Genomic DNA, 26,179 nt, shown 5'->3' with positions numbered 1-26,179 from the left:
ACATTTTGCACCTTCGCCAGGAACGGCCCTGATCGCTGGTTTTGAATTTCTTACTTGGGGCCATTGGCCTTTGGTTCTTTCGCGATCTATCGGTCAGCTGTCGATCCAAAACAATCTGCTAACACACGCAAACAGACAGGACACATGCGACTGATCTCCAAAACGTTTAACTTTTACGTATTTTACACGTCGCACGATGATACAGAACGCCTATTTAGGAGTTCAGAAGTTTAATTTCGGTGTAAAAATGGGAATTTCGAAACCAAACTTGGTAAGCATACATTCCATATTCATATTTATTAACAAAAATATAAAATTAATAAGTAATGTTTTTTAATAATAATTTTTTTACGAGAACTTATGATTGACAATGATAACTCCGTAAAAAAGTTTTTATTTCGTTAATAAAAAAATTATTTTTAAAAAACATAACTTATTAATTTTGTACGTTTTTAATAAATATGAAGATTATATATATGCTTATCAAGTTTGGTTCCGAAATTCCCATTTTTACACCCAAGTTAAGCTTCTGAACTTCTGAATCGGCGTTCTGTACCACTGTGCGTTGCTCAGTCAGCTACAAAGTCTTCAAAAACATATTTAAAGTTACGGGACGACAAATTCCGTATTGTAGGACCGAACTTCGGTGTTCGAAATATAATTATACGACGGAACACGCGGTAAAACGGGACGAAAGTATCGCGGGAAAGCCGCAACGAGGCACAAACGTATCACGGTGTAGACACGTGTTGGAGGAGAAATCTGCGACCGACCGACCAGCCGGCCGCACGATAGAGCGATTTCAACTTTCTCGACGATACGACGGCTGCGAACGGCCGTCTGTCGCGACTTGGAATGCCAGAGTTCGGCAGACGTTTTCTATAAGTTATATATATACGAATCTATTAAGTAAATTTCATTAATAAAAAATATTGGTGAAAATTGACCCGAACAATGCAGGACGGTTAATTCTATGGAAGAAGGCGGCTCCGTATTAATGGCGGCAGGTCAGAGTACAGAAGAACATCGAAATAGGAACCTATTTACTGTAAAAATAATTGCAATAAATATTCTTTCTGTGCAGAAAAGATCTACAGTAAACATATGAAAACAAGCAGAGGATAAATTTGCAATGCATTTTTCTTTAATTCATAGCTTTCAGTCTTTAATTCTAATTTCATTCGTCGATGTACCTACGGTTTACGTTTAAAATTCGAGATGTTAATATATTCCGGAACATGTACAATACAGAATGATATGCCGAATATGTTCGGTATGGAATAAACTGCAATAGAACCGAAATTAATATTAATATCGATAATGTTTATTGTTTCAGTAAACACGTTTGTCTGTCCTGTTTCTGAACGTTGCACAGAAACAACCGATTCACTTTTAGCTCCACGATCTCCGTTATGCGTTGTTTCATTTAATAGTTCGGACGCTTTTGTGGCTGGTTTCCAATTGTTTGCGCCCCTCTCGATACGGTGTATTTGACCAGGGATGTGATATCGTCGTAAATGAAATACAATCGAATTTTACGCCCGACAGGCGTCATCGCGCGCTTCGTTCTTCGCGCGCGCGAAACAATGGCCGATTTTCAGTGAAACAAACTCGTTGGTAATATCACCCAGGCCTTCCTGAATTCGATTGTTTATCGATTCAACGCGTAAATTTACTCATTGAACCCTGTCCTCCAAGAAGCAGTCGCATAGAATTCTTTTTTTTTTTTAAGTAAATTCCAGACCGCGAATAAGTCCACTTTACAAGCTGTTGTGAAGAATACTGTACAAATTAATTCGAGCATAAGTTATAAAAACATGTTGTATAGCAAGGTTATAGAACAATTTGTTGTATAACACTGTTTTGCTATATAGTGTAGACGCAGCTTTACCCTACGAAGTTTTTAAAAAAAAAATCAAAATTTTCGCTGGGTCTTTTGGTACAACCGGTATGATTTTTATACCTGTATTATGCCACCAAGCTATATCGAAACCGATATAAATACCGGTATTTTTTCGGTTTCTATAAGGGTAGGGCTTATATAGGGCGAAGGTACAACCGAAAATACCGGTAAATACCGGTATTTGTCGGTATAATACCGGTACTTACTGGTATTTTACGTTTCGGTAGAAGTCCCTGAATTTTCGGATGTAAACTACTGTAAACCGGTATTATTTCGATTTCTATAAGGGTAGGGTTTATATAAGGTTGTATCGGGCGGAGGTACAACCGAAAATACCGGTAAATACCGGTATTTGTCGATATAATACCGGTACTTATTGGTATTTTACGTTTCGGTAGAAGTCCTCGAATTTTCTGATGTAAACTACTGTAAAACGAAGTTCCCAGGTAACACGTCCGATAAGTCTTCCGAACCGACGGTTTTTCTCCCATAAAAAAAAAAATACGTAGAAAGTAGGAACAGCCTTTAGTTGATTTGCCAGCAGAGAGTAAAATCGCGTCTGTTAAGAGGTTGGGGCACACACGACAGTGGTGTGGCGTTGTCGGGACACTCTCGTCGAACGACTTCGACGGAAAACCGACGAAGAACCGACGACCATAAATTTCACGCGCGTGTAAATACCCGTGGGGGCCGGGTGTAAAAGCATCGCGCGGGGCTGTTGGCCTCATGAATAAATGCATTGCTCGCATTGGCAGACGCTGATACACGTGCGCGCGCGCGCTCGTGGGTCGTCGTCGTCGATCCGTGATCGTTTCAGCGTTCTCCAAATTGTTTCCCGATCATCAGACACCGATTTTTCGCTCTGGTAATGGATACTTCACAACTAGTACTACCCTAAAAATAACGGAGTTTAGATTTCTTGCTGTAGAATTAGCGATAGGATGAAAGCCGAACCGAATACCAAGTTACTGTCATCGTAGAATGTTTTACTCAAAATAAGAACTAAACGTTGTGAAGTTATACATAAAGAAAATTCTGCATGCAATGAAAATTCTGATTCATAGGATAGAAAAATCAGCGCGTGATTTCGTTTTAACATTAATTATTGTAAAATGATCAAACATTTTTAGTTGATTGGTAGGGTAAGAACGATGTTTCCCTTACTAGGGAAAGGGAAAACAAGAAAAGACTATTACAACGTAATATTTACAAAAACGGCGATTCCCAACTAAAACCTTCACAACACTGCTCTGGGTGATGAACTTGATATAATAATATATTTTCATATATTATTATATTACAATTTGGAGAACACTAAACATGATCCATTCGTTAAATGAAATTTTCATTATACATCTAACTAAACAGTATATTATATTGATAAAGCGAAAGTCAGTTTCTGCGTTGACGTTTTAATTCCATTTTACTGAAAGTCAAAAGAAAAATTATATTTTCTACTCACGAATAATATTTCAAATTCCAACAAACTTATTTCATTATATTACATTAGAAAATATTAAAATTATTCTCCTTAACATTTTTACAACATACTTCTAAGTTTTCACGCTTTTTTAATAAAATTTTCCTTCAAAATGCTGTCAGATCGAATGAATATTCATCGTTTGTCAAACTATAAAAAAAACAATACTTGGACGAACAGAAAATTTTCCAGAGAATCTTCCAGAGAAGGATAGCGAATCCTCTTGATTGCAATCAGAACGTGATATTAAACGCCCCGTAGAGTCGTGCCGCTGTCTTTCGCCTGAACAAATAAACAAATATTGAACGTTGGCCTGGTACGTACCGTGAAGCCAATACCAACAGTGGCCGCGAAGTTCCCGTGCTGGAATCGGCCGGTATCGAACTGGACCAACAGCGAGGTCTTGCCGACTCCGCTGTCCCCGAGCAAGATTGTCTGCAAATAAAAGGCACGATTGGTGCTCGATACTATTATCGGACGAAAGCCAATCTCCGTCAAATATCATCGTTTTCTTAGCCACCGCGTCGTCCAACACTCGGTGAGAACAATTTTTCGCGGGAAGTACAAACATGATCGATCGTTACAAGTGTTGTAAATCGATAAACTTTCTACAAATAGATCAGAATGTTATTCATTGAAATTTATTGTAATTCCACGAGGTCTAATTGTAGAATTGTAATTAAAGGAGTATTTCTGTATATGTATAGGTATTTATTAGATGGAGGTAAATGTAATGGCCGTAACATTGACAAGTTACAGAGTTGTAGAATATTAAGTTATAGAGTTTGGGAATTATAGAAAATTAGTTCCTAGAGTATCAGAGTACCAGAGTACCAGAGTACTAGAGTGCCAAAGTTTCGAAGTTCCAGAATCTCAGAGTTTTAGAATTCCAGAGATTTAAAATTCTAGTGATTTAGAATTCTAGAGTTCCAGGGTTCCAGGGTTCTAGAGTTTTATAGTTCCAAAGATCGAAAGTCCAAATGTTCAGAAGATTCAATGTTCCCTGGTTCCAAAATTCCAGGGTTTAAGATCTTCAGAATTTTAGAGTTCCAGGGTTTAAAAATTCTAGAATTCCCTCAGCAAAACACTTAACAACAACGATCGACCTTTAAAAAATAATTGTCAAAGCAAGTATAATTCCATTATTAAAATTATTTCGTCATTTTTTCATCTTCGAATAGTGCAGTCGATGCGCACGCTTCGATCTCTCCCCGGTTAACGGTCGATCTGTGTGGTCCCATAAAAGCTGCGGTCGTCAGGCCCAAGACTTTGTTGCCGGGGCCCCGGCACTCCCGACAGTAACACCTGTAGCCGGTAATAATCGTTTGACCTGGCCACGCGGCCGATTATTACATTACGATGGCACCTGCTTCGCCACAGGTAGGCACGTACCACGGCTGCCCGGATCGTAGGCGTCGCGACGGATAATGGACGGGGGAACTACGGGGGCCATTGTCATTATCCAGGAAGGATGAGTTACAACCGTGGTGTAAATGCCTTTTGCTGGTTTCTTCTCGCTTACTGTTCCGACACGCGTCACTGTAACCCGTTGCCGGCCAGAATTTGTTTAAACACTTCCGTATACAGTGGATAAAATAAAACAATTTTTTTTCAAAAAAAATATGAACTGACTTCGAATAGCGATAATACGTAGAAAATAATTTCTATTTTTATTATTTCTACAGAAATGCAACAACGGTTTAAAAAAAAATTATTTTATCTTACTAAATGGGGTACTAAGTTAACATTGCAACCTTTTCGGAGGCGATGCAAAATTTAAAATACAACATATATAGGGTCTACCGAAATTTGTGTAAGGGATGATTTGAAACGACGTTTTAGAGTCTGTAGTTAGATTGTATTGTATAGTATATTATACAATTTAATTTATTGTGGTATATATTTGATGCTCGTAGTTCTAGGGTTAACGTCCACGAAAAGAAGGATTCCGCTTGCATAAATTCCTACCTGGAGCATTTATCCGATCGGAATCCTACACCTACGTAATCAAAGGGCCCGTGTACACCTGTGAAGGTTTAAATCGACATCGACTGGTGGGTTTCAGAGAGGTGACTAAATTACACGGTACTCGGAGTCGGTATCCCAGGTGCCGGGGTTCCGGGCGCGAGTTCGCGTATCCCGGGGCACCGGTGCAGGTGGCAGCGGCACCGTTTGTAATGTAATAATTCGGGCTCGTTGGCCCCCGGGTCAAACGGCTGAGACTCGTTCATAAGAGACTGTTTCCACAGGTGTCTGGGCGCGGTGGATAAATTTAACAGTCTTCGTATTCTAGGGTATTAGAATTCTAGAGTTCTGGAGTCCCAACGTTTTATGGTCTCGAAGTTCTGGAAACCCAAATTTCTAGAGTCCCAGAACTCTGTAGTCCCAAAGTTCCAACGTTCTAGAGTCCCAAAGTCCCATAGTCTCATACTCCCAAAGTCCCATAGTCTCAAAATCTACAGTCCCAGAGTTCTAGAGTCCCAAAGTTCCAACGATCTAGAGTCCCAAAGTCCCATAGTCCCATACTCCCAAAATCCCATAGTCCCATAGTCCCAGAGTTCTAGAGTCCCAAAGTTCTGACATACCTGAGTCCCAAAATCCTATAGCTTCAAAGTTCTATAATTCCAAAGTTCCAACGTTTGGATTCCCAAAGTTCTATAGCCCAAAATTTCTATACGTCAAAGGTCTATAGTCCCAAAGTCCCATAGTCTCAAAGTCAGAATCCTATTGTCCAAAAATCTTTCGAGAATCAAACGATCCCAGAGTTCTAAAATACTCCACGTGTGCTGCAAATGCGATCGACGAACCTCGAGGCGCCCTGTGTTCCGTTCCACGCGAATTTCCATTGAAAGATTCGCAAGACCCCCCAGGGGGGTTGGTCGTGACGAGTATCGGCGAATGTGTCGGCCTCAGGGGCGGAGAAACTTAATTCAATGCCCTCCCCTTCCCTTCCTCTCCCTATTCCGTGATCTCTGTCCTCGGTCGTTGCACACCGCCCCCCTCCCCCAATCAGCCCCCACCCCCTTCTTGTCTCTGCCCCTCTTTGCCAGGCGCGCACCTTTGTTCCGTGAGTTTCACCCCTCGCGTGGCCAACGTCTCTTCGACCGGCGACTCCACCGAATTTCATCGAAGAGTTTCATTTTTTTTTTCTTTCTTTCACAACAGCGTAGAGTACTCGACACCCTCTAATTCAGAGGCGAGGGTGTCCTTTTTTGTTCGTATTTTTATCGAGCCCCTTTTTGATCCCGAAAATACACGATATGAACTTTCATCAGGGTCTTTTTTGTTCAGTTTAACAAGTTTTTTTTTCGGATCTCCTGACGGACGTTGTGAATTTCTTTTTTTTTTTCTCAAGTGATGTATTTTCTTTGTATATTTTTATCGAGCCAGGCAATTTTACGAAAGAGAATGGTTTTTTTCAGGGGATGTTTCTCTAGTATGCTTTTAGAAATTTTCAGAGTGTTTGTGTTGTCTTTTTTTATACTTTTAACGAGGTTATTGCTAGTCCCGTATAAAAGTTGAAATTGTTACCTCTCGCGGGGACGTGTTTTTTGCATATTTCTATCGAGTTTACGGGCTACTTGACGAACGTTAAATGGATCACGGAAGCGAATAAAAGTTATGGATTTTTCAGGGGTATTATTTTTCCATATATTTATCAAGCTATGGTAATATTCGCGATCATTTCGAAAGACACAAAGAGCACGAAAAATGTTTCAAATTTATACCACGTTACCAGGTTATAAAAAAGAAATTGCGAATTACTTATTGGTACAACTAACATTTATTTAATCACTCTAAAAGATAAATATTATTACACCGAAGAGCTTCGACTGATAATAATCGGTAAAGGAGATGTCCGAAGAGATTGATAAGGGGCCGATGATTCGGTGCTCAATAAAAATTCAAATCGATGTTAATTGACTAGCGATGATTTATGAGAATCTCTGTTTCGAAAGGGAGGCTTACGTAGTACGGTATGGAGATAAAGATCGCCATCGTCGAGTATTAAATCGGATAAGGGGAGGGGGGCAACATACGGCTAAAACCGTGACGATAAATCAAACGAAAAGTACACATTTCCTTTCACGTATCATGCAAATTAACACGCGTGGACAAGCGGGCTGATTTAAAGCCGTGGTGAAAGTGAAGACCACTTTCCTACTCGCGGATATTATTCCGTTCTTCGAACCAATTTATTTATGCGATTCTGTCGGTGCGCGTCGAGCTCCAATAAAGCCGACTCCACACGTATACATACAGAGTACAATACTTTGGAACACCACTGTACATAGATGAAATGTTGCGTAATGAATTGAGGAGACCCTCGATGAATGCGACACTGCGAGGAGGTGTCCCCTCTGGAATCAATTAAAACAGAGTAAACAGAAGCTAAGCAGAGACTCAGTTTCGGGTAAAAAAAAACAAATTTATGAGGGGCTGAAAACCTTTCCGCCTTGCCATGAATGCTCCGAAATGGACGTTGCACTCATCGAGACATTACTGTGGTTTCTTTTCGTTCCCTTGAAAAATTAGTTTTGGGGAGTTACTGAAATTTATACCAAATTAATATTCGGTTTAACATTTATTCCTGTACTTGAAATAAATTTAGTAAGTTTGCGAAACTTTTCTTCTACGCCTTTTTTTCCCCTAGTGGAAGCCGAGCTTGCTCGTGAGTGTACATCGTCGTAGAGCTCCGTGCGCGTGCAACGCGATATCTCGTGCGTTTTCGAGCGCGCGCGTGCACGCACATGGCACGGCCGCGCACAATGCAAATTATAATGCAGTCCGTATAAGTGCACGTCCGGCATTGTCACGTCGGGACATTGGATGTGTGTATATACAGGGTGTCTCAGCTAACTTGATCACTTCGAATAATGACTTAACGGTAGCTACACTATATGAAAATTTTGAGGCGTGAAACTGAAATGGCATCAAGGGGCACATCTTGTAAGGTACGTGCTTTTATTATGGGTGGAGGCATTTCAAAGATTTCAAGGTCACCTTGATGTTTTTTTAACGGAATCACCTGTGTTTTGTACCATAGAGTATCAAATTCTGGGTAAAAATGTGTTGACCTTCATACGTCCTAAAAGTAATGGTTAATGAGGTATTTAGAAAATAATTTTTAATATGTACTTACTATCTGGAAGCTATAGGTGCTCGACCTGATGTACTTCAATTTCAATACAATGATTGTTTTGTAAATATTTCGTTAACTATTAGGTTTAGGACGTATGAAGGTCAACGCGTTTTAACAAAATAGGTAATTGCGTTAAAAAAGGATTAAGGTGACCTTGAAAGTAACACGACTTAAAATTTTCATAAAATGTATACTGTTAAGTCATTAATCAAGGTGATCAAGTTAGCTGAGACACCCTGTATATACGTATATATACATATATGTAATACACGTGTTCCTTTGCGCGACTTCGAAAGGCCGTGTATTTCAACGTCGACTTTCGACTTCTACCTTATCCTAACAACGTCGATGCATCCGGTCATCGACTTTGTTTTTTTTATTTGAGCATAAAAGAACTGTCAATGTGAGTTGATATAGCTTTACATGGGTTTTAATCGGAATTTCGATAAAGTAATTTGGAACATAGTATTATCTAGCATCCCTTCTAAAATATTTCAGAATTCAAATCCTCTTTGAAGTCTGATTCATTGTTCCCTATAAGATTATCGTCCCAGCGAAGACTCGGTTGAGACAATAATCGAGAGGAGTCTGTACATTACATTTTTATTAATTAAAATAAATAAAGTGTCACAATTAGGGACATTTACCCTAATGCACTTGTACATAGTACAGACTCCTCTCGATTATCGTCCAGAACTCTGGTCTACGCCAGGACAATAATCGTATAGGGAGAAACTCATCAGATCCTCTTAAATTCGTTGTTTTCTCGCAGTCTGAGCCTCGACAATAAACACACAGAGGCAACGAAGTATGCGTTTGACAGGTTCCAGCTCCCCCAGTGGTGGGGATAACGCCTGGACAATAATCGTGTAGAACAAGTCAGACGATAATCGAGAGGAGTCTGTACGAACAAGGCACATTTGCTCCCACAATACCTTCCAGATAGGCTTCGATGCGCCGATGCACACGCGTGCAATACGGATTTTCATGTCGTTGGAGGGGCCAATGGAGGGGACAAGGTCGCGCGCATTTGTATGCTAATCGGTCCCGCGACGACGGTGGCCGGGGGAGGAGAGACCGAGGAGCACACGAAACGATGCCGGAGACCACCGACCGATAAAACGCGACCGAGGATAACAAGATTCCGTGCGAAATAGTCTACACGCTATATATAGCCGGTTAATTGGCTCTAATTACGAACGATCGCAGTACAGTGACGCGACGCGCAGGTTCCGATCGATATAAGACTTTTGAATTTTCAACGAAAATGGCGAACAATCGAATATCCATTTGGAAGTGATCTAAAGCTGCAATAATTGAAGATAATTATTAGACTGCTGATTTTATGCATTTATAGTCTGTAGGGCACTCCCAAATACGGTAAAAGACAAAACTTTCATCAGAAGCTACGAATTTTCTATTTCATTCTTCCCCTAATAAGATACTTAAGAGAAAGAAGAAATTCTTACATTTGCTCATGTCTTTGTAAATTACTTTATAAAATGTCATTTTGCATAAAAATCCACAGTCTACTAATTATACAATATTGTCTGTGTAGAATTAAGTAACCACGAAAGTTCGTGCTGTTTTAATCAATAGAGATAAATATTGTATATTGTGGATGAAACAATACTTCAGAAATGTAGTCACCTTTGGCTTCTATTACCTTTTCCAACCGTGACAAGAATAAATGTGTCAAATGATCAAGAACTAAAGTAGATGATCGCATAATAAGTTATATAAACATAATTCCCCCTACGACTCTTCCAGCAAAATATCGAACATTTATATATTATAAAAGCTTTCGGAGAATTTAAATTTTGTAAGATCACAGTTCAACTTTAACCCCAATGGAAGGATACATGGATAGAGGAATGAATAGAGAAGGCTGTGTTAAATGACAGTACCTAACCCACTTCCACGATGTTAGCACAGAATGAAAAATGACGGCTGCAGGTAAAGTTTTCGGAAGCAAAAGATCGAACGTTCCCAGAACACGTTGCTCAAAAACTCAATTACCAGCGTACAATATAAGAAGGCGCGCCCATCCCCTTCCCTTTTTGCCATCCCCCGATAGTCGAATGAAATTACTACTCGAACGGCCGCGGTTTCTTCGGCCATTATCGGAACGAACTAACTTCGGGTTTCTGTCCCCGTTCGGAATTGCAAATCCCCCCCCCCCGAGAGCTCTCTTTATGTATTATGGATCCCGAGTCTCGGGATGGGCCGATTGATTCGCGAATGAAATTTAATTAATCCCTCTTCCTGCGATACGAAAAAATCGCGTCAGATAGAGATCCAACAGAATCTGACCAAGGGCGAACGAAGATTCTAAATAGCTCCCAAGTGATTAGAATTATTAAATCTTTTTCGTTCGTTTCTCAAACTTCGGGACACGAAAGATATAATATACCATCGAAATGATAAAAACATTTGTGACGTGGGAGAGATTTCGGGGTGATCTACGGTCGAGAAATTACGAAAGAATCCCGAAAAAGTGGAACGATCGAATATGTTACGGTTGGAAGTTCGATCGTTGGATAACCTTTTTCTTTTTTTTTTTTTTAACCCCAGGAGGAAATTTCTGATGGTTCGGGAACGCCTTACCGGAGTCGTGTCCCCTTCTTCGTGAGGCACGGTCGAACGTTTATCAATTTACAATTCCCAGTTCGGGGAGCTGCCCGGCTGGAATACCAATAAGTCGCGCGAGCGCGAAAAACGCGCCTCGGAACCGTCTCCCGTTTCCGAGCCTGTTCGGTCGAGTTGCTGCCTTCGGATTCACGATAAAAGGCGAGTCAACCTTTCTGTTGAAATACTTGTTGCAAAAAGGTGCGCGGGCACACACACGTTGCCATTTTTAGGGGCATTATCGCGGTACGCTTCATCGTCGTGCAATTCTGTGTGTGTGGATTAGGGGTGTGCGAATACTCGAATTATTCGAATTTCGAGACCAGTAACGATCGGTCGGTCGAACCGAGTCGAGGATCTGAATTTTTCAAGCTACTTGAAATCGACGAATTGTTCGAAAAAAGGGCGAGCTACTTGAAAAACCCAAACGGTTCGAATATTCGAGCACTCGGTAATACTTTGATTTACTTGAAGATGAATTTTCAACTCGAACATATTCGAATTATTCGAATATATTCGAACAGATCGTTAAAATTTTAATTACTCGAATATATTCGAACAGACCGTTAACATTTGAATTACTCGAATATATTCGAACAGACCGTCAACATTTGAATTACTCGAATATATTCGAACAGATCGATAACATTTGAATTACTCGAATATATTTGAACAGACCATCAACATTTGAATTACTCGTTAATATTCGAATTACTCGAATATATTCGAACAGATCGTTAATATTTTAATTACTCGTAAAAGACGACTTATCGATGATCTGTCCGATCGAACGGTAACAATTGCGGTCGATTCTCGGTGGTAAACTTTCGTCGGCTCGTTCGCCCGCGTTTTCCCGTCTACCTCCATTACCACGAGTCCGCTAACTCAATTTGTATGCGACTGCGCGCGAGCCCGCCAAATGCACAGCTCCGCTTAAGGTCAACGACGGTTTCTAGCCGACGCGCGACGCTCCAGCCTCTTCTGGGCTAGAGGAAAAAATCGTCTTGATCTTGCCTTTTTCCCTCCCCTTGGCTCGCGACCACTAACGAACCCGGTGAGCAACAGTGCACAAGAGGTACTGAGTACTTTACACTGGCGCGCAGACCACTGCAACGACTATTTGCAATCGTTCGATTTAACCCCTTGCCTTATAACATCGAGTCACACACGTGATAACCATTTCAAACTGCATTTACTAAGTCCGAAGTACATAGGGGCTGTTGTACCATGAACATAATTACACTTATAATTTTAATAAAATATATTGGAATCACTCTACAAAAATCAATCTAATTAATCAGTAAACTATCTACAATCTATAAAGTGCGTAAATTATTTAAGATTCTTGAAAAAACAAATAAATAAAAACAAAAAGTGTACCCAAGGTACAACAGGTTCCCCTGTATTATGGACAATTGAAAAGGAAAATTCTTAATCGTATAAGAGATTTATAAAAATTCGAAAGTTCCACACCCAAAAAGACTGTTACGTCTGTCCCTGGTCCCCTTTAAATCCAATGTATTAATACGTCAGATCGACGAGGCTACGCGAACACTCTGACGTATATCCGGTACACCGAGTGTATTAGCTCAATACACGTCGGATTTCGGTGGACGTTAATGCACGCCGGTCCATCCAGGGAACAGCTTAATCGCGCAGCAATGCCGTGGCGCGATCGGGTTCACGCATTGTGGCGCAGAGCCAATTGTGTGCCTCTTAATCCGCCTACGTAGGCGGCTCAACGCTTGACGCGGCCAGAATCCCCGCGACACTCTCGAGGTCTCGAGCGCCAGCGGCGGCCCATTGATAGAGCCCACTGTACCGTGAACACTCGCAAAACCAGGCGTTCAGACGGACGCGTTTTGTACACGTGAACTGCGCGGCGGTTGTCGTGAACCGAAAGGTTCCAGCTGATGGCACAGTGGTACATAATGATTTATTTTTTTCAAATCAGTTGCAGGCAGAATTGGGGAGAATTTTATTCGAATAATACACAGTGAAAAGCAGCAGTATCTAAGGGTGTCGTTCCGAGGTTTAAATTACTACTTTGTTATCTAGATAATGAGTTTGCCCATCTCTGGTTACAGGTTATGTAATTTTGTTAATTTAATTCTTTTTTCTCCGGGAAGGGGGGTGGGCAAAATTCAACTTTTTTCTTGTAGGGAAGGGAAGGGGCAAACTGTAATTTTTTTCTTCCAGAGTACAGTAGACTCGCGTTAAAGTAGCGCTGCCGGGACTATTCGGGACGGGTTTTTCTTGGAAACGGTACTTTAACGCGAGCTAATAGACGCACAGGATCACGTGGCAGTTTGATCGATTCACTAATTATATCAGAACTTCGGTTACACAAGGAGACCGATAGTGGAGTACGCGCACATGTGTGAATGATATGTGTGAGCTGGGGCGTTCCTACCGCTACTTTAACGCGAGTCTACTGTGGTGCAAAAGCCACTTTTTTCTCCTGGCTACGCCCCTGCTCCAAGTCGTAATTTTTTAATAAGATAATTAGAGGGGGGAGGAAGATACCTAAGGTCTCTTATAAAATATTGTATTACTAATCTAATATTCTAAACTAAATTTTTAATTTAAATTATTTGCAATTTGTTACGTGAATCTGAAACCTGCACCACACAGTGGAACCGCGAAAACGTTCTCGCAGAATGTGACGGCAATTAAGGAAGGGTGGGGGGGGGACCCTTAAAGCCGATTCGAGGTGAAGAGGGCGAAGTAAAACCGGTAGGGGGTCCACCACGGTCCCGAGCCGGTTCTTGCCTCGCATTTTCTTCAACCGAGTACACTCTGCTATCCTATAAGGGATAATTGAAGAGCCTCGGTGCTGGCTGGCGACCGGCCCAGCGCATTGCACTGTTGCAAATCTTTCGGTTATAAAGGGAGGAGGAGGAGGCGAAGCAAGCAAGCGAGAACAGCCGCCGCGAAGAAATCCGAGTTACGATACGCTTCTTTACCCATCATTTCCAGTGGTTTTTCGAGCGATACGTCGTCGCCCGATTCCCGTCTGAATCGATACCTACTTCTTCTTCTTCTTCTTCTCCTTCGTTATTTCTTTTCCCGCCTTCCGAACTCGACTTCAATTACCGCATTATACAGAAAACGGTTTTTCTGTACGTTTCGAGCCTCTCTAGTAAGGCCGAAACTCTCGTGGTTCGCGTTTTATATATATTTAATACCAATCGATGGATGCAGACGTGTTTTGCACGAGCTTCGATATCATTGGGTCGTCGACAGAGATGGGCAAACTAATTATATAGATAAAAAGTTTCGAATAACGAGTATTTTTCACGTGTCTTCGTCAATTTCAAGCGTTGATACATTATTATTAACACTAGATCTACCAAAGCAGTCAAAATGACTGGTTAGTACATTCTTACAACGATCATTAAAATGTCATAGCAATGTATTTACTCAGATCTTTTACAACTTTTATCCCACTACGAAACTGAAGAAATTAGTTGATTTATAAATTTTCATATTTTCCAAAATTTTGTCATGCTTATCAATCCGATAGAAATCGGTACACGTTATCGTCGGTAATTCTAGTGTTAAGTTTTATAAAGTGTTGTCTATGTTTCTTTCCTAATTTGTATATTTAATATCTACAAAACTATGGGATACATAAAAATTTTCTTTAAAACGAAATACCATCTAAACAGTCTACCCCGTTAAAATTTATAATCAAATACATTTTTTACTCTTAAAAGAAAATTCAAGTTTGAAAGGGTTGAGACGAGAGAGAGGAAGCGAGATCCTTTTCCGCGAGCGGAGTCAGTAACAGCTTCGATGATCGTAAAACGGCCGACTCGTTACGAGGCCAAGCGGTAAATCGGAAAATCGCTTCCTGTCGAACGTAAAGCCACGATATAGGATCCTCCTCGTGGTCGTGGGTGCGAAATGAATACCGGGTCGAGTAAGTAGGCGACGATAAATGCACCTACTGGATACCCACAAGAGTAATAATTTGGTTATTACGTGGCTGTGTTTCTCCAACGAGTGTCCGCCAAGTGGAGCAACAATTAGAGAAGAGGAGGCAGAATGGTCGTGACAGAAGCGAGACAAAACCGAAGGGAAGCTGAAGAGTATTAGGGGCAAAAAGAGATGTGTTGAAAATAAAGGAGAGAAAGGGTATGGTAGGGGGTAAGAGTAAAAAAGAAAGGAGCAGAAGGAACGAAGGAAGAGAGAGAGAGAGAGAAAGGTAAATCGGCAAGAAGACACGGTAGAAAAAGGAAGATGGCCTCGGTACGAGGGAGAGGATCGAGATGAATCGACGTGGAAGAGGGAGACGGCCGAGGAAGAAAAGGAAGAAACCGAAGGAAGGACGTAGGGAATCGTCTTGGGGGCCGTACCACGAGTGTATAGTATGGACCTCGACATTCCCGATCATTATTCCACTGGCTTGCCGCGGCGAGGAGAGGCCATGCCTGACCTTGGGGTGGGAAGGCACGGGGGGCTGACCTTGCTGCTCCTACATCCGAGAAACATTGTGTCCCATTCATCATGCAAATCGAGCCCCGGTAATGAATATCGAACGGGCGTTCTTACCGGGAATATTTTACCCGGGACGGGTGCATGCCGGGAATACTCGGAATATCTCGCGGTCCCCTTGTTTGGGAAGCATCGGCGAGAAGGATTCGACGAACGAAGGAGAGAAATGAACATTTGCCCGGTTGGCAGGTGGTTTGGAAGCTTGACTGTACGTAGGAAGAACGGAAAATGATATTTATACCGGTTTTAGGCGATGTGGCCTAGAGCAGCTTTGGGCAAATCAGAAGTAGACCAGGAGTAGCTTAGAGTTACAATGGTGTGATTTGAGGAATTTATACTAGCTCTTTTGGCTAGTCGTCGCTTGTTTCAGGAGTAGACTCTACGTTTGGATGAAGGAAAACGGTGTTAGTGTTATTAGACAATGTAACCTAGATCACTTTTGGGTAAGTCAGAAACTAGGCCAAGAGTAGCTCAGAATTATGGTACAACAGTGTGATTTGAGGAATAGACTAGCTTCTTTGACTAATCGTCACTTGTTATAGAAGCCCATTCTCCGTTGGGATAGCAGAAGACCATCTTTTCAGTGTTACCAAACAATGTAACCTAGATCACTTTTTGGTAAGTCAGAAACTAGGCGAAGAGTAGCTTAGAATTAAGAAAAATAATCTTCGTATCGCTGAATCACGTGCATTTTATTTTACTACCACACTTGACCTTGCATGACCTTCAATGATAGCTCGCTGAAGTCGTCTCAACACCGGCTATCACATCGCGATAAAAAAAAACATAGCATTCCGTTAAAAAAAAAATAGAGATGACCTTGAAATCTTCTCTATACCTTCACCCACGCAGAAAATGTTTGTGTTATAATATGCCCCTCTCTATACCGTGTAAATTTTGTATATAACATTTTTTCATATTATTATAAATAACGGCAAGATTCAAGGTGGACATAGTTATTGCTCCACCCTGTATACAGATCAGATGTAAAACGTGGCTTACCTTGTGCGCCATACCGGAGTCCTCCTCTTTGCTCCTCTTCAGGCCGCTGCGTACGTTGTCGTAGTCTCTGCTGGCAGTCGTGGTCGAGTAGCCATAATTTTCGGCGAACACTTCCGCAGGTGGTTTGTAGTCACGGTACCCGGTCGGGGACGGTGTTGTGGTCAATGGTTGTTCCGTGGTACCGGGCGTCAAGCCAGCGGACGCCGCTTTACCCTCGTCCTCGACTTCAAACACGTCGTCGCTCATGCTGTCCTCGCCTGTCATCACCTGACGAACGCAAAACGAGGGGGTGAGAGTTCTATTATTTTCAACAAAATCACCAAGAATGTTACAGGATAGACAGTGGAGCCTCTCGTATCCGAACTACAGTAAATCATCGATGAGTCTCGAAGGCACCTCGACACTGAACATTAACTCGCTTTACTCGTTTTATGTATAAGTTATAAAAACATGTCGTATAGCAAAGTTATATAACGAATTGTTATACGGGGGGAACCACGAATCGTGATCAGTAGAGATTACTCTGTTATTAGCAGTCCGATCGAAAAGGTTTTTATCATGTATAGCATGGTTTCAAGAGAGCTTTAACGTGATTATAGCAAATCTTTTGTCGACTCTTTTTTTTTTCATGATTTTTCAAAGTCACCTTCAATCTTTTGCAAATACACTTATATTTTTTTTTTTTACTATTATTATTATTCTTACTATTATCCATATTACGCTCATTATCACTGAAAACAACAGAAACAGCCGAATTTCCCTCGAACGTTCCTCTATTCGAGCCCAACCCCACAATTGTGTCGTTCTCAGGCCAAAGTAATTAACTCCAGTTTTCAATTTCCAATTTCACTTAATACGTGCTTAACTTTTTACGTTTAAAATAAATTTCCTTAATAATTCCCGCGGAGTTAATTACTGTGGCAAGTGAACAGCTCAATTAAACTTCTCCTCCCCTGGTTTCCCAATGATGGCGATCCACGATCGACATTGAACGGCTCGATTTCATTCGTCGATTTTCTCTGGACCAGAGTCGCTCGCGAGGAAATCGATTCTCGATCCAGAAGACGTATATCTTCTTCGGGGTACGCGGTGTCTGGTATATAATATTTTATTATGATCTCAAGGACAGACGACGACCGAAGAAGTGCTCGATAAGTGTACACCAGACGCCCGTTGGCGATCATTCTCGGCAATACGAGGGTCCCGGTTGTCGTATTATCAAAGACTAACCGGAGAAAACCAGTTCGTAGAAGGGTCCACGGGGCCTGCCGCGGGACCAACACGAATATATAACTGTCCTTCGATCGGCCCCGCGACATCTTCATCCGGTAAACGGCGGCGCGTTACGCCCGCGGCCTTGTAGCACTTAAAGCCAATTAGCAAAGCCTACGGGCACCGAACGCTGCCACTAATTCCCACTACAAAACGGTGGATGCTCCCATCTGCCGTAATAATCGTTCCCATTCGCAGACACCGATGGTGCACCTGGTGAAGGGATGAACCGATCCAAGTAAATACAAGTAAATAATCGACACATTCGTTTCGATACCGAGTATTTTTAGTATCGACACATTCGTTTCGATACCGAGTATTTTTAGTATCGACACATTCGTTTCGATACCGAGTATTTTTAGTATCGATGCATTCGTTTCGATACCAAGTATTCGTACCGATACCGGTATCAAAAAGAAGTACTCAGAGCGAATGGATCGAGTAATCGACATGAAAGCTAACGAATTGTGAAGGTAGTTGTTGTCTAGTTATATTACTTTGTTATTTATTAGATTATTTCGAAACGATTACAGAGTTTCACAGAAATTCGTGGATACGAAAGTATAAGAGAGTATTGCGTCAGAATACAATTTACCCCGTTTTTCTTTCGAAATTATAACGATTTCTATGCTCTAATAATTTCATGCATAAACGATCGTCGAATGCTTCGACCGACGTCGATTCCCAGAAACTCGGTCATCACGGGATTAAACGTTGACATTCATATTCCGATGTTCCATATTTGATCGTTCTCCACGCGACGTCGTACGATCTACTATTTGCACTTGAATGAATGCAAATTTAAACTGGTTGTTCGCTTCGCCGAGAAAAGGGATAAAAAAAGAATGATGGAAGGAAAGGAGGTAAACAGACGTCGTTCTGAAACATTCATATGTGACTTGGAAAGCTTCCTCCTGGGCGCGAACCAGTGAGATTACATCGGATTTCTTCGGTGTACCATTCCGTGGGCAACAATACTATCATAAATCATGCATGACTCTCCTCCTTCGCCTTCGCGAACGTGTATCGATCTAGCGGGACCGTTTTCCGCTTTTCGGACTTTATTAACAAGTTTTTGTAACGTATTCGAATAATTTCTTAAACGGTACGAAATGTACAAGAATTTAATACTGCCCTCCTTACTTAAAATGTCCAATCTAACAAATTCTCGTATTTCAAGATTTTTCGAATTGTTCTATTTAACAATTTACTAACTTCGATAAACCTGAGTTATGACTTATGTTTGTGCCTCAATTATTCATGTTCAAGACACGCATAGAAGAATAAAATAAATCCATATATTTCAAACCGTTTCCTATATTAAAATGTTCTATGATTAAAAACAAAGACGATGCAAAGGAAATTGTAAAACCTCATTTCTCTTGGATGTCTGAAAAAAATCTAAATTGCAATGTAATTACGGGACAATTGTAATTACAATTACATTTTAATATTTATTGTACATTTAATATAGTTAATTACAATGTAATTGTAATTGTCTTGCAATTACATTGTAATTGTGATTTGAATTTTGTAAATACATTACATTTTGCCCAACTCTGTCAGCCAGGACAATTGAGCTAAAGAGGGCAAAATATGCAATTAACCAAATAATTAAAAAGTTTTTTTTTCTTCGACTATTTTCATCCTCGCGAACGCACACAAAAAAAGAAAGAAATATTCCCGAGTCGTTTCTACGAAATCAGTAATAGACCAGGTATTTATTGTGCTTCGAAGTGACCGTGACCCGGGGGAAACGAAGTGAAGAACGTGGTTAGTCGCATTCGGTCCGCCGTTTCGTTAACTTCGATTCGCGAAATATATTTTTCGCGCACGAACACTGAACTAATTTTGTCATCGTGATTATTCTACCTATTTTTAGTCTTGTATGTAGAAAATTGTGTAAACTATCGCGTGTGTGACATTTAATACTGTGTGTTCCAGCCCTCGATGGACTCATCCCCTTCCCTTAAGAAGCTTTTCCTCCACGTTTTTGCGAAAGTAAAATCCTCTTACCGCTGGAGCGAAAACTTTTACTCTTCTACCGGTGAGTACCATTCTAAATTAATAATGATCCATTGAAATTTTCTTTACTGAGAATTGTTTAAGAAGACCATTAAGTGTTTACATACCTTTGAGCTGTTAAATAAAAGGGAAAATTGAAAAATTGTTAGTTCGAGATTTTAGTCTCAGAAATATTACCAAAAAGTTTTATCCAAATTGGTTCAGTAGTCTTTTAATTATTTCCTGTAGGTACCGATATTGAAAACTGAATTTCGAGTACCTAAAACGCTTTTAAAAGCCAGTCATTTTCTTCTTTTAATATATATGGCTTCATTTTTCATACATTACTAAGGAAATAACATATAATACGTATATGTTGAATTTTTGATAAACAATGATTCTGCATATACACAAATTTTTTTTATTTTCCTCCTTATTTAACGGCTCAAAGGTACGTAACTCCTTAAGCCTTCGGTTTTATTTTTCTTAAACACCCATTAAACGTCCACGGTCAAAGAAATCGTCGAATCCCCCGTGGACCGCCTCGCCAGATTTAATAAATTACAAATGGCGGACGCGCGCGCTGGGCTTCCCTTTCACTTGCAGCGCGCAACAGCCAAGGGGAGTGAATAAAAGTGAAAAGACGTTTTAATTAACCGCGCGCACTAATTGGAGCGGGAAAATAATTTAAAAGTTGCCCCCGTTCGAATTTATAACCTGCGTTAAACGTCATACGATCCCCTGGACGAAAGTTGCGAATGGAATTATAACCTCCAATTTAACGAACGGAAGCGCTAACAATTATGCGTTAAATGTAATACTAGAACAAATGACAGTTTTCTTTTTTCAAAATTCATAGCAGCCCACACTCTGTACTCATATTATCGTGCAATTTCGACTAACGAAAAGACTAAGGGAAATTGTTTCGGAGTTAAACTTTCTAGAAATCTTATTTAGATCATAGTAAAAATAATTAATCCAATTATACATTAGATATTGGGTGAAACAATGCTTATTTTATTTCATCGAAAATTCTTTTAACCGCCTTCAATTATTTGCTTGCATTATTACGGCAGTTTTGACTAACGAAATGATCGAGGAAATATTCCTGAAATTAGATTCTATAGCAATTTTATTGAAATCATAGTAATAACGTTTAACTTCTATGGGGGCTGATATAATACCATAACCGAAACCTGATATAGTCTGAAATTTCGGTTCTTCGTAACAATTATTCAGATCAAAGGTTCTTCGTAACTGTTTCACTCGGAACCATTATGTAACCGTTTGAAACGATTATTTTTGCAATATGAAGTAATGAAACGGTCGAAGAAACATTTCGAATTTAAACTTTCTAAAAACCTTAGTTCAGAGTATAGTGTGACGAAAACCACGATCAAAGGTGATCAATCCCAGTGTTTCGAACGGGCACGATCAATCATACCGTGGAAACTCCGCTAGGCCGCAATAATTTAATTAAACTGCCGTGCTTCCGCGTACCCACACCCTCGAACAACGATTCACTAGCTATGATCTTGCCCCCTCTACCATCAGCCGAGAGAGGAATGCTAATTCGTCGCTTTACACATCGTAGCTAATTGGTACTTCGCCTCAATCGGGCGCTGTCTGATAAATTCATGGGTCACAAGTGTCGCTCCGTGGCGGCTAGGGGTGGGATCTACCCCCTGGTTCCGACGCGGTGTCCGACACGGGGCGGTCTGCACGGCGAAGAGAAATGGAGGGCACCACCGATGCCAAGCAGAGTTGGGCACAATTTTATTCGAATAATAGATAATGTCCCTATCCCTATTTCTAATCACGTCCCGATTTCTGCTCAGTACGTATACAAATAATAAATAGAATATTACATTTAATTTGGCATTAATAATTTTGGCACTTCGATTTTCGCTGAGCAGAAATAGGAACGTTTTATACTTCATGTTTTAATTATTATTAAATTAAAATGTTTTTAAAGACATTTTTATTCAAATTTGATTCTAAGGGGAGGTTTAGATTTTTTGTCGATTGTTGCATAAGTAAATAATAACGATTCCCGTTTCTTTGATTTCTGTTATTTAACGTCGCATCAACCGCTTATTCAGAGAGATGGTTCACAGTTTTTTTATACATATATGTATAGTTTGCTTCGTATTATCCCTTTATATTCTTCCCCTTTTTATTTGCTTTTATAAACAAATCACTACCTCAACAACTTGAATTTTAATCACGCCACCAAACATCTATACATTCATAAAGACCCAAAGTCTATCTATTACATTCCACAAGTTCTCGAGCTGTTACAAAAACGCCTAAACATATACAAAATTGCCCTCATACAATACTCAATAACCTGTCGAATCTTCAGTCCTTACCCAGTCAGCGTAATCTCTCAAGACAGATTAATCCCCCCTCCCCTCCTCTATCGGCGATGATCGAAAAACTTTTCTCCGATCTATCACGACGTTCGAGGGAGAATGATTTCGCGATAGCAATTACCAGAAGCGAGTTTATCCGCAGTGTGCAGTTGGAACCGACTACTCTGCGTCGAGGAACGCGGAGAACCGGTGCAGCAGGTATTCCACGAGGGCGACAGTCGTAAGTTCGCGAGACTTTACCCATCGATCCCTTCGATCGACTCCCGTATCGATCTACCGAGCACAATAGTCCAGCAGTTGGGCAAAATGTAATCTAATTGCAGAATCTAGTAAATGTAAATGTAAATCTTGCAATGTAATTGCGTGACAATTGCAGTTACATTGTAATTTTTATTGTAAATGCGGTACAGTACACTGCTTTAAAAATTTCACCAAGTTAACAAGGTAATTGTTCAAATTTTTTATTATTACACCCCTTGCCCGATGATTTTCTTGATGTCCGCAGTCTCCAGAATTTCGTTATCGATAATTCCCCAGAATTCTTTCGAAAAACATTCATTTACATATTTAATTGCAATAAAAGTTGCCAAACTTTCGACAGCACATCCTCTACACCGCTTCCGAAAATTAATCAAGTTACTATACTGCTTCCGAGAATTCACCTGTGTACGGTTACTGTAATGCTTCAGAACCGAATTAATCCAACGCTCACGACCCCCCCCCCCAACAAAAAATATTCATTTTCATTTGCAATCCCGCCTAGTGGCCAAATTACCGCAAGGGTGAAAAACGTGCTTCAGAGAGAAAAAGTCCACCCCCTCCCCCACCCTTCCTCCGTTGGTTAAAGGGGTGTTTAAATGCGTGCTGAGGGTGCGTGCCCTTTTCGAGTAGTACTCACGTTGAGAGACGCGGAGGCGGGAACGGTGACCACGACTGGGACATCACCGATGCCAACCCTCATTTCGTCCCCTTTTTACGCAGCCCCACCAGACCCGTTCACAGGCGTCACATCAGATCTCTGTTAACAGAGGAGAAAGCATCGTATCGTAGTCCTGTGAACGGTGAGGGTTAACCCTTTCATTCCCGAATTAATTTGAAAATTAGCAAAAAAATATTTTCGCGTACTTTCGTGTATATTACATGAGACAGAAATGATTCAAGAGAATATTTTAACATTCTGAAACCATTTGACACTTTTCATTTGTTGTCATTTGACGACTGTTTTTGTATATTCATCACAGTTTTACGTAATAATTCCCATTATAATGTTATTATACATAATAGAACCTAATTTTTTCTTACCTTTCATCAATTAACTCTATTTTTGAAGTATTTGAAAGAAATTACAGTTTTGTGAGTTTCTATTGTATTTGTAATAATGCTCAATACTTGAATTCCATCCAAATGATAGAGACAACACCGACGAACGTGGTTCAATACTTCCTTGAAATTAATATAATTTGCTTCCTAATTCGAACGACCCAATTTACATTTACTAATTCCGTTCTAAATGGAAGGATCCACATGAATTCCTTTCAAAAACAAGCTCCAAAAATTCAAGGCAATTTACCTTCAATTCATTTAATTGCAAACTGATTTCATTCCCCGAACAATTCCTACAATTTTCGTTTCTTCCGCGAGGTAAACTATTCCTCCAAACACAGACAAACATGGCGCCCAGTCGTTCTTTCGGGACGGCGAAATTTTTAACGATGTTCACGGTAACTCGTAGAAAGCTGTTTTTTCCCCAAACAGCGCTGACGAACTTTTTCTCCTCGTTGCATTCCATCAGAACACCACTGGAACAGTACGTATTCTCTTTTCTTGCTTTGTTTTTATTTGAACGGTTCCGCCGCGTATAATTTATGCGAGCAGCGCAACCGAAAAAGATTGTCCAACGCGAACGCCCCCTGGGGTGGTTAATTTTGTTTGCGCGAGCCGTGATTTCCGGGAGTGTAAAAGCTCCTCTTTCTCGAGCCACGTGGATAATTCGTTTGATTGGCGATTGTAACTTTTTCAATTTCAGGGATAATCGGATTCCTATTTAATCCCCCTCATTCAACGGTCGTTTCTTTGCGTTCGTCTCTGTATATATGCTAATATAGAACGATAACGAACTTAACAAATTATTTTATGGAAAATGAAACTAGAAGTTTATTGAAATCGAAATGAACAAACTCCACGATTCCAAGTAGATAAATGATATACCTGTGGATGTTCAAAGTTTACCGATCACTACAATATTCCTTTCATATTTGTAGATTAATGACAGTGAAGTGCTAAATTTGTATAATCCTTCAAATTTGAACATAGTTGCATTTTCCAAGTTAAGGGATGCTATAAGTACAACAAGAGCTGGTAGTTCCAATGTTAAACGACCGCGACGATTTCAATAAATCCCCGCAGATTACCCTCGTAAAGTGAACAAAAAAAAGTGACGAAATAGTTAATACTCACCCCTAAATCATCCTCGAATTTGTCGATTATAGACCGGACCGGCGAACGCGCCAAAAAAGTTGAAAAAAAGAGCTTGAAAAACAAAACTCGAAAGAACAAATAGATGGCCGTTTGTACAAATGAAATAGAGGGCCCACCCCGCGGCGACGGCGGCGGTGGTCGCGCTAACGCGCGCGTCGTAATTACAGAAAATTAACCCTATAATTTTCGCGCATAAAACGTAGAAGGCGTGGATACGCAAATTGCCCGCGAGATAATGGCGGATCCACCGCCTCGCTGGCCGAAGAAACCGGAACAATTTCGACGGGTTTTGAATGGGAAGGAGGGGGAGTGGGTGTGGGAAGGGAGACTTCGTTAAAACCGACTGGCCGCCAGCCATCCTAATTAACGATTGTTTTTCCGTGGCCGGCGTTAATCACCCTCGAGAAGATTTCGAAGCTTTGTGAATCTCGCCAGTACTGTTTCGAATCCGAATTGTTGAATGACCGAGTGACTTGTTAACCCATTGGACGTTTGAAACCAATCACTGCATCTTTTTGGTATATACCTTTTTGGTTATAGATCTGTATCTCACTGAACGATGAAATTTTACGTATCAAATTTCGAAATAGGTAATAATTATTTACTAAAATTTTTTGAAAAAAAAAAAAAAAGACTTTTATTAGAATAGATTTATTTGATGGTAGTTATACACTAAACTGACGAGGAATTGGGTTCTGATGAGGGATGCTAGGCTTCGTAAGACGAATGGAACGTGCTATACTTTTCGTAACGTCGATTTAGCCCCAAATATCGTGCTTATAGAGGAGGGAATATAAAAATTTTCATCTTCCGTCATATCCACCGAAATGAACACTCTTATCTTTTATTTTCATCCCCCTTTAGGTAGAAAACGAAACTGTTCCTCTTCTCATCGCAATAGCTTTAAATTCGCGAAACTCCTGTGTGTGTTCGATCACTCTGTTTCTGGATCGTTCCTCTAGATCAGATGGTGCTACTCTCCTATTTCTCAATGCTCACCGATATTTCCCTCCCATCCTCGATTCGAGATCTCACGGTGTGTGCTCTCTTCCGCGATGCGCGGCAGCCTCGGTCTCGGGGTCTTCGCTCTAGATCGGATCGATGGCTGTGTTACCGTTCCCCAGGCGCTATCGCGATTTCTGTTTCTCCGTGGTCGAGCTATCCTTTACGAGCAAACCGTCGGTATCCAGCCTCGTTCCCGCGGAAACTCGGTTTATTCGTTCCTTCGTTCGCGATCACGTACACTCGCGAAAAGAGTAGATTATTAGATTGGAAATCTGTTTCTTTCGATCTCATTTCGGAGCCGGCCTTTCTGTTTATAGGTGTTTGATGAAACGATGTTTTTGAGGAAACGAAGTTTTTTTTTGGATTTTGCTTCTTTTCTATATTACTGA

General features: G+C 40.7%; 1 protein-coding gene across 1 annotated transcript in view; it reads right to left on the bottom strand.

The window, feature by feature from the left end:
- LOC107187838 (ras-related protein Rab-37) overlaps positions 1-23,268 on the bottom strand; it is an 80,676-nt gene extending 57,408 nt beyond the window's left edge. Inside the window, exons 1-3 of the mRNA XM_015576016.1 lie at positions 23,206-23,268; positions 16,657-16,923; positions 3,708-3,818 (exon numbers count right to left, since the gene is read on the bottom strand). Of these exons, the coding sequence (XP_015431502.1) occupies positions 3,708-3,818; positions 16,657-16,923; positions 23,206-23,268 (441 nt within the window). The remainder of the gene's footprint in view (positions 1-3,707; positions 3,819-16,656; positions 16,924-23,205) is intronic.
- Between the last annotated feature and the right edge of the window lie 2,911 nt (positions 23,269-26,179).

The sequence above is a fragment of the Dufourea novaeangliae genome, unplaced genomic scaffold, assembly GCF_001272555.1.
Source record: "Dufourea novaeangliae isolate 0120121106 unplaced genomic scaffold, ASM127255v1 scaffold112, whole genome shotgun sequence".
Taxonomy (NCBI): domain Eukaryota; kingdom Metazoa; phylum Arthropoda; class Insecta; order Hymenoptera; family Halictidae; genus Dufourea; species Dufourea novaeangliae.
Note: the sequence above shows the minus strand (reverse complement) of the source record. Positions and strands in the feature narration are given on the sequence as shown.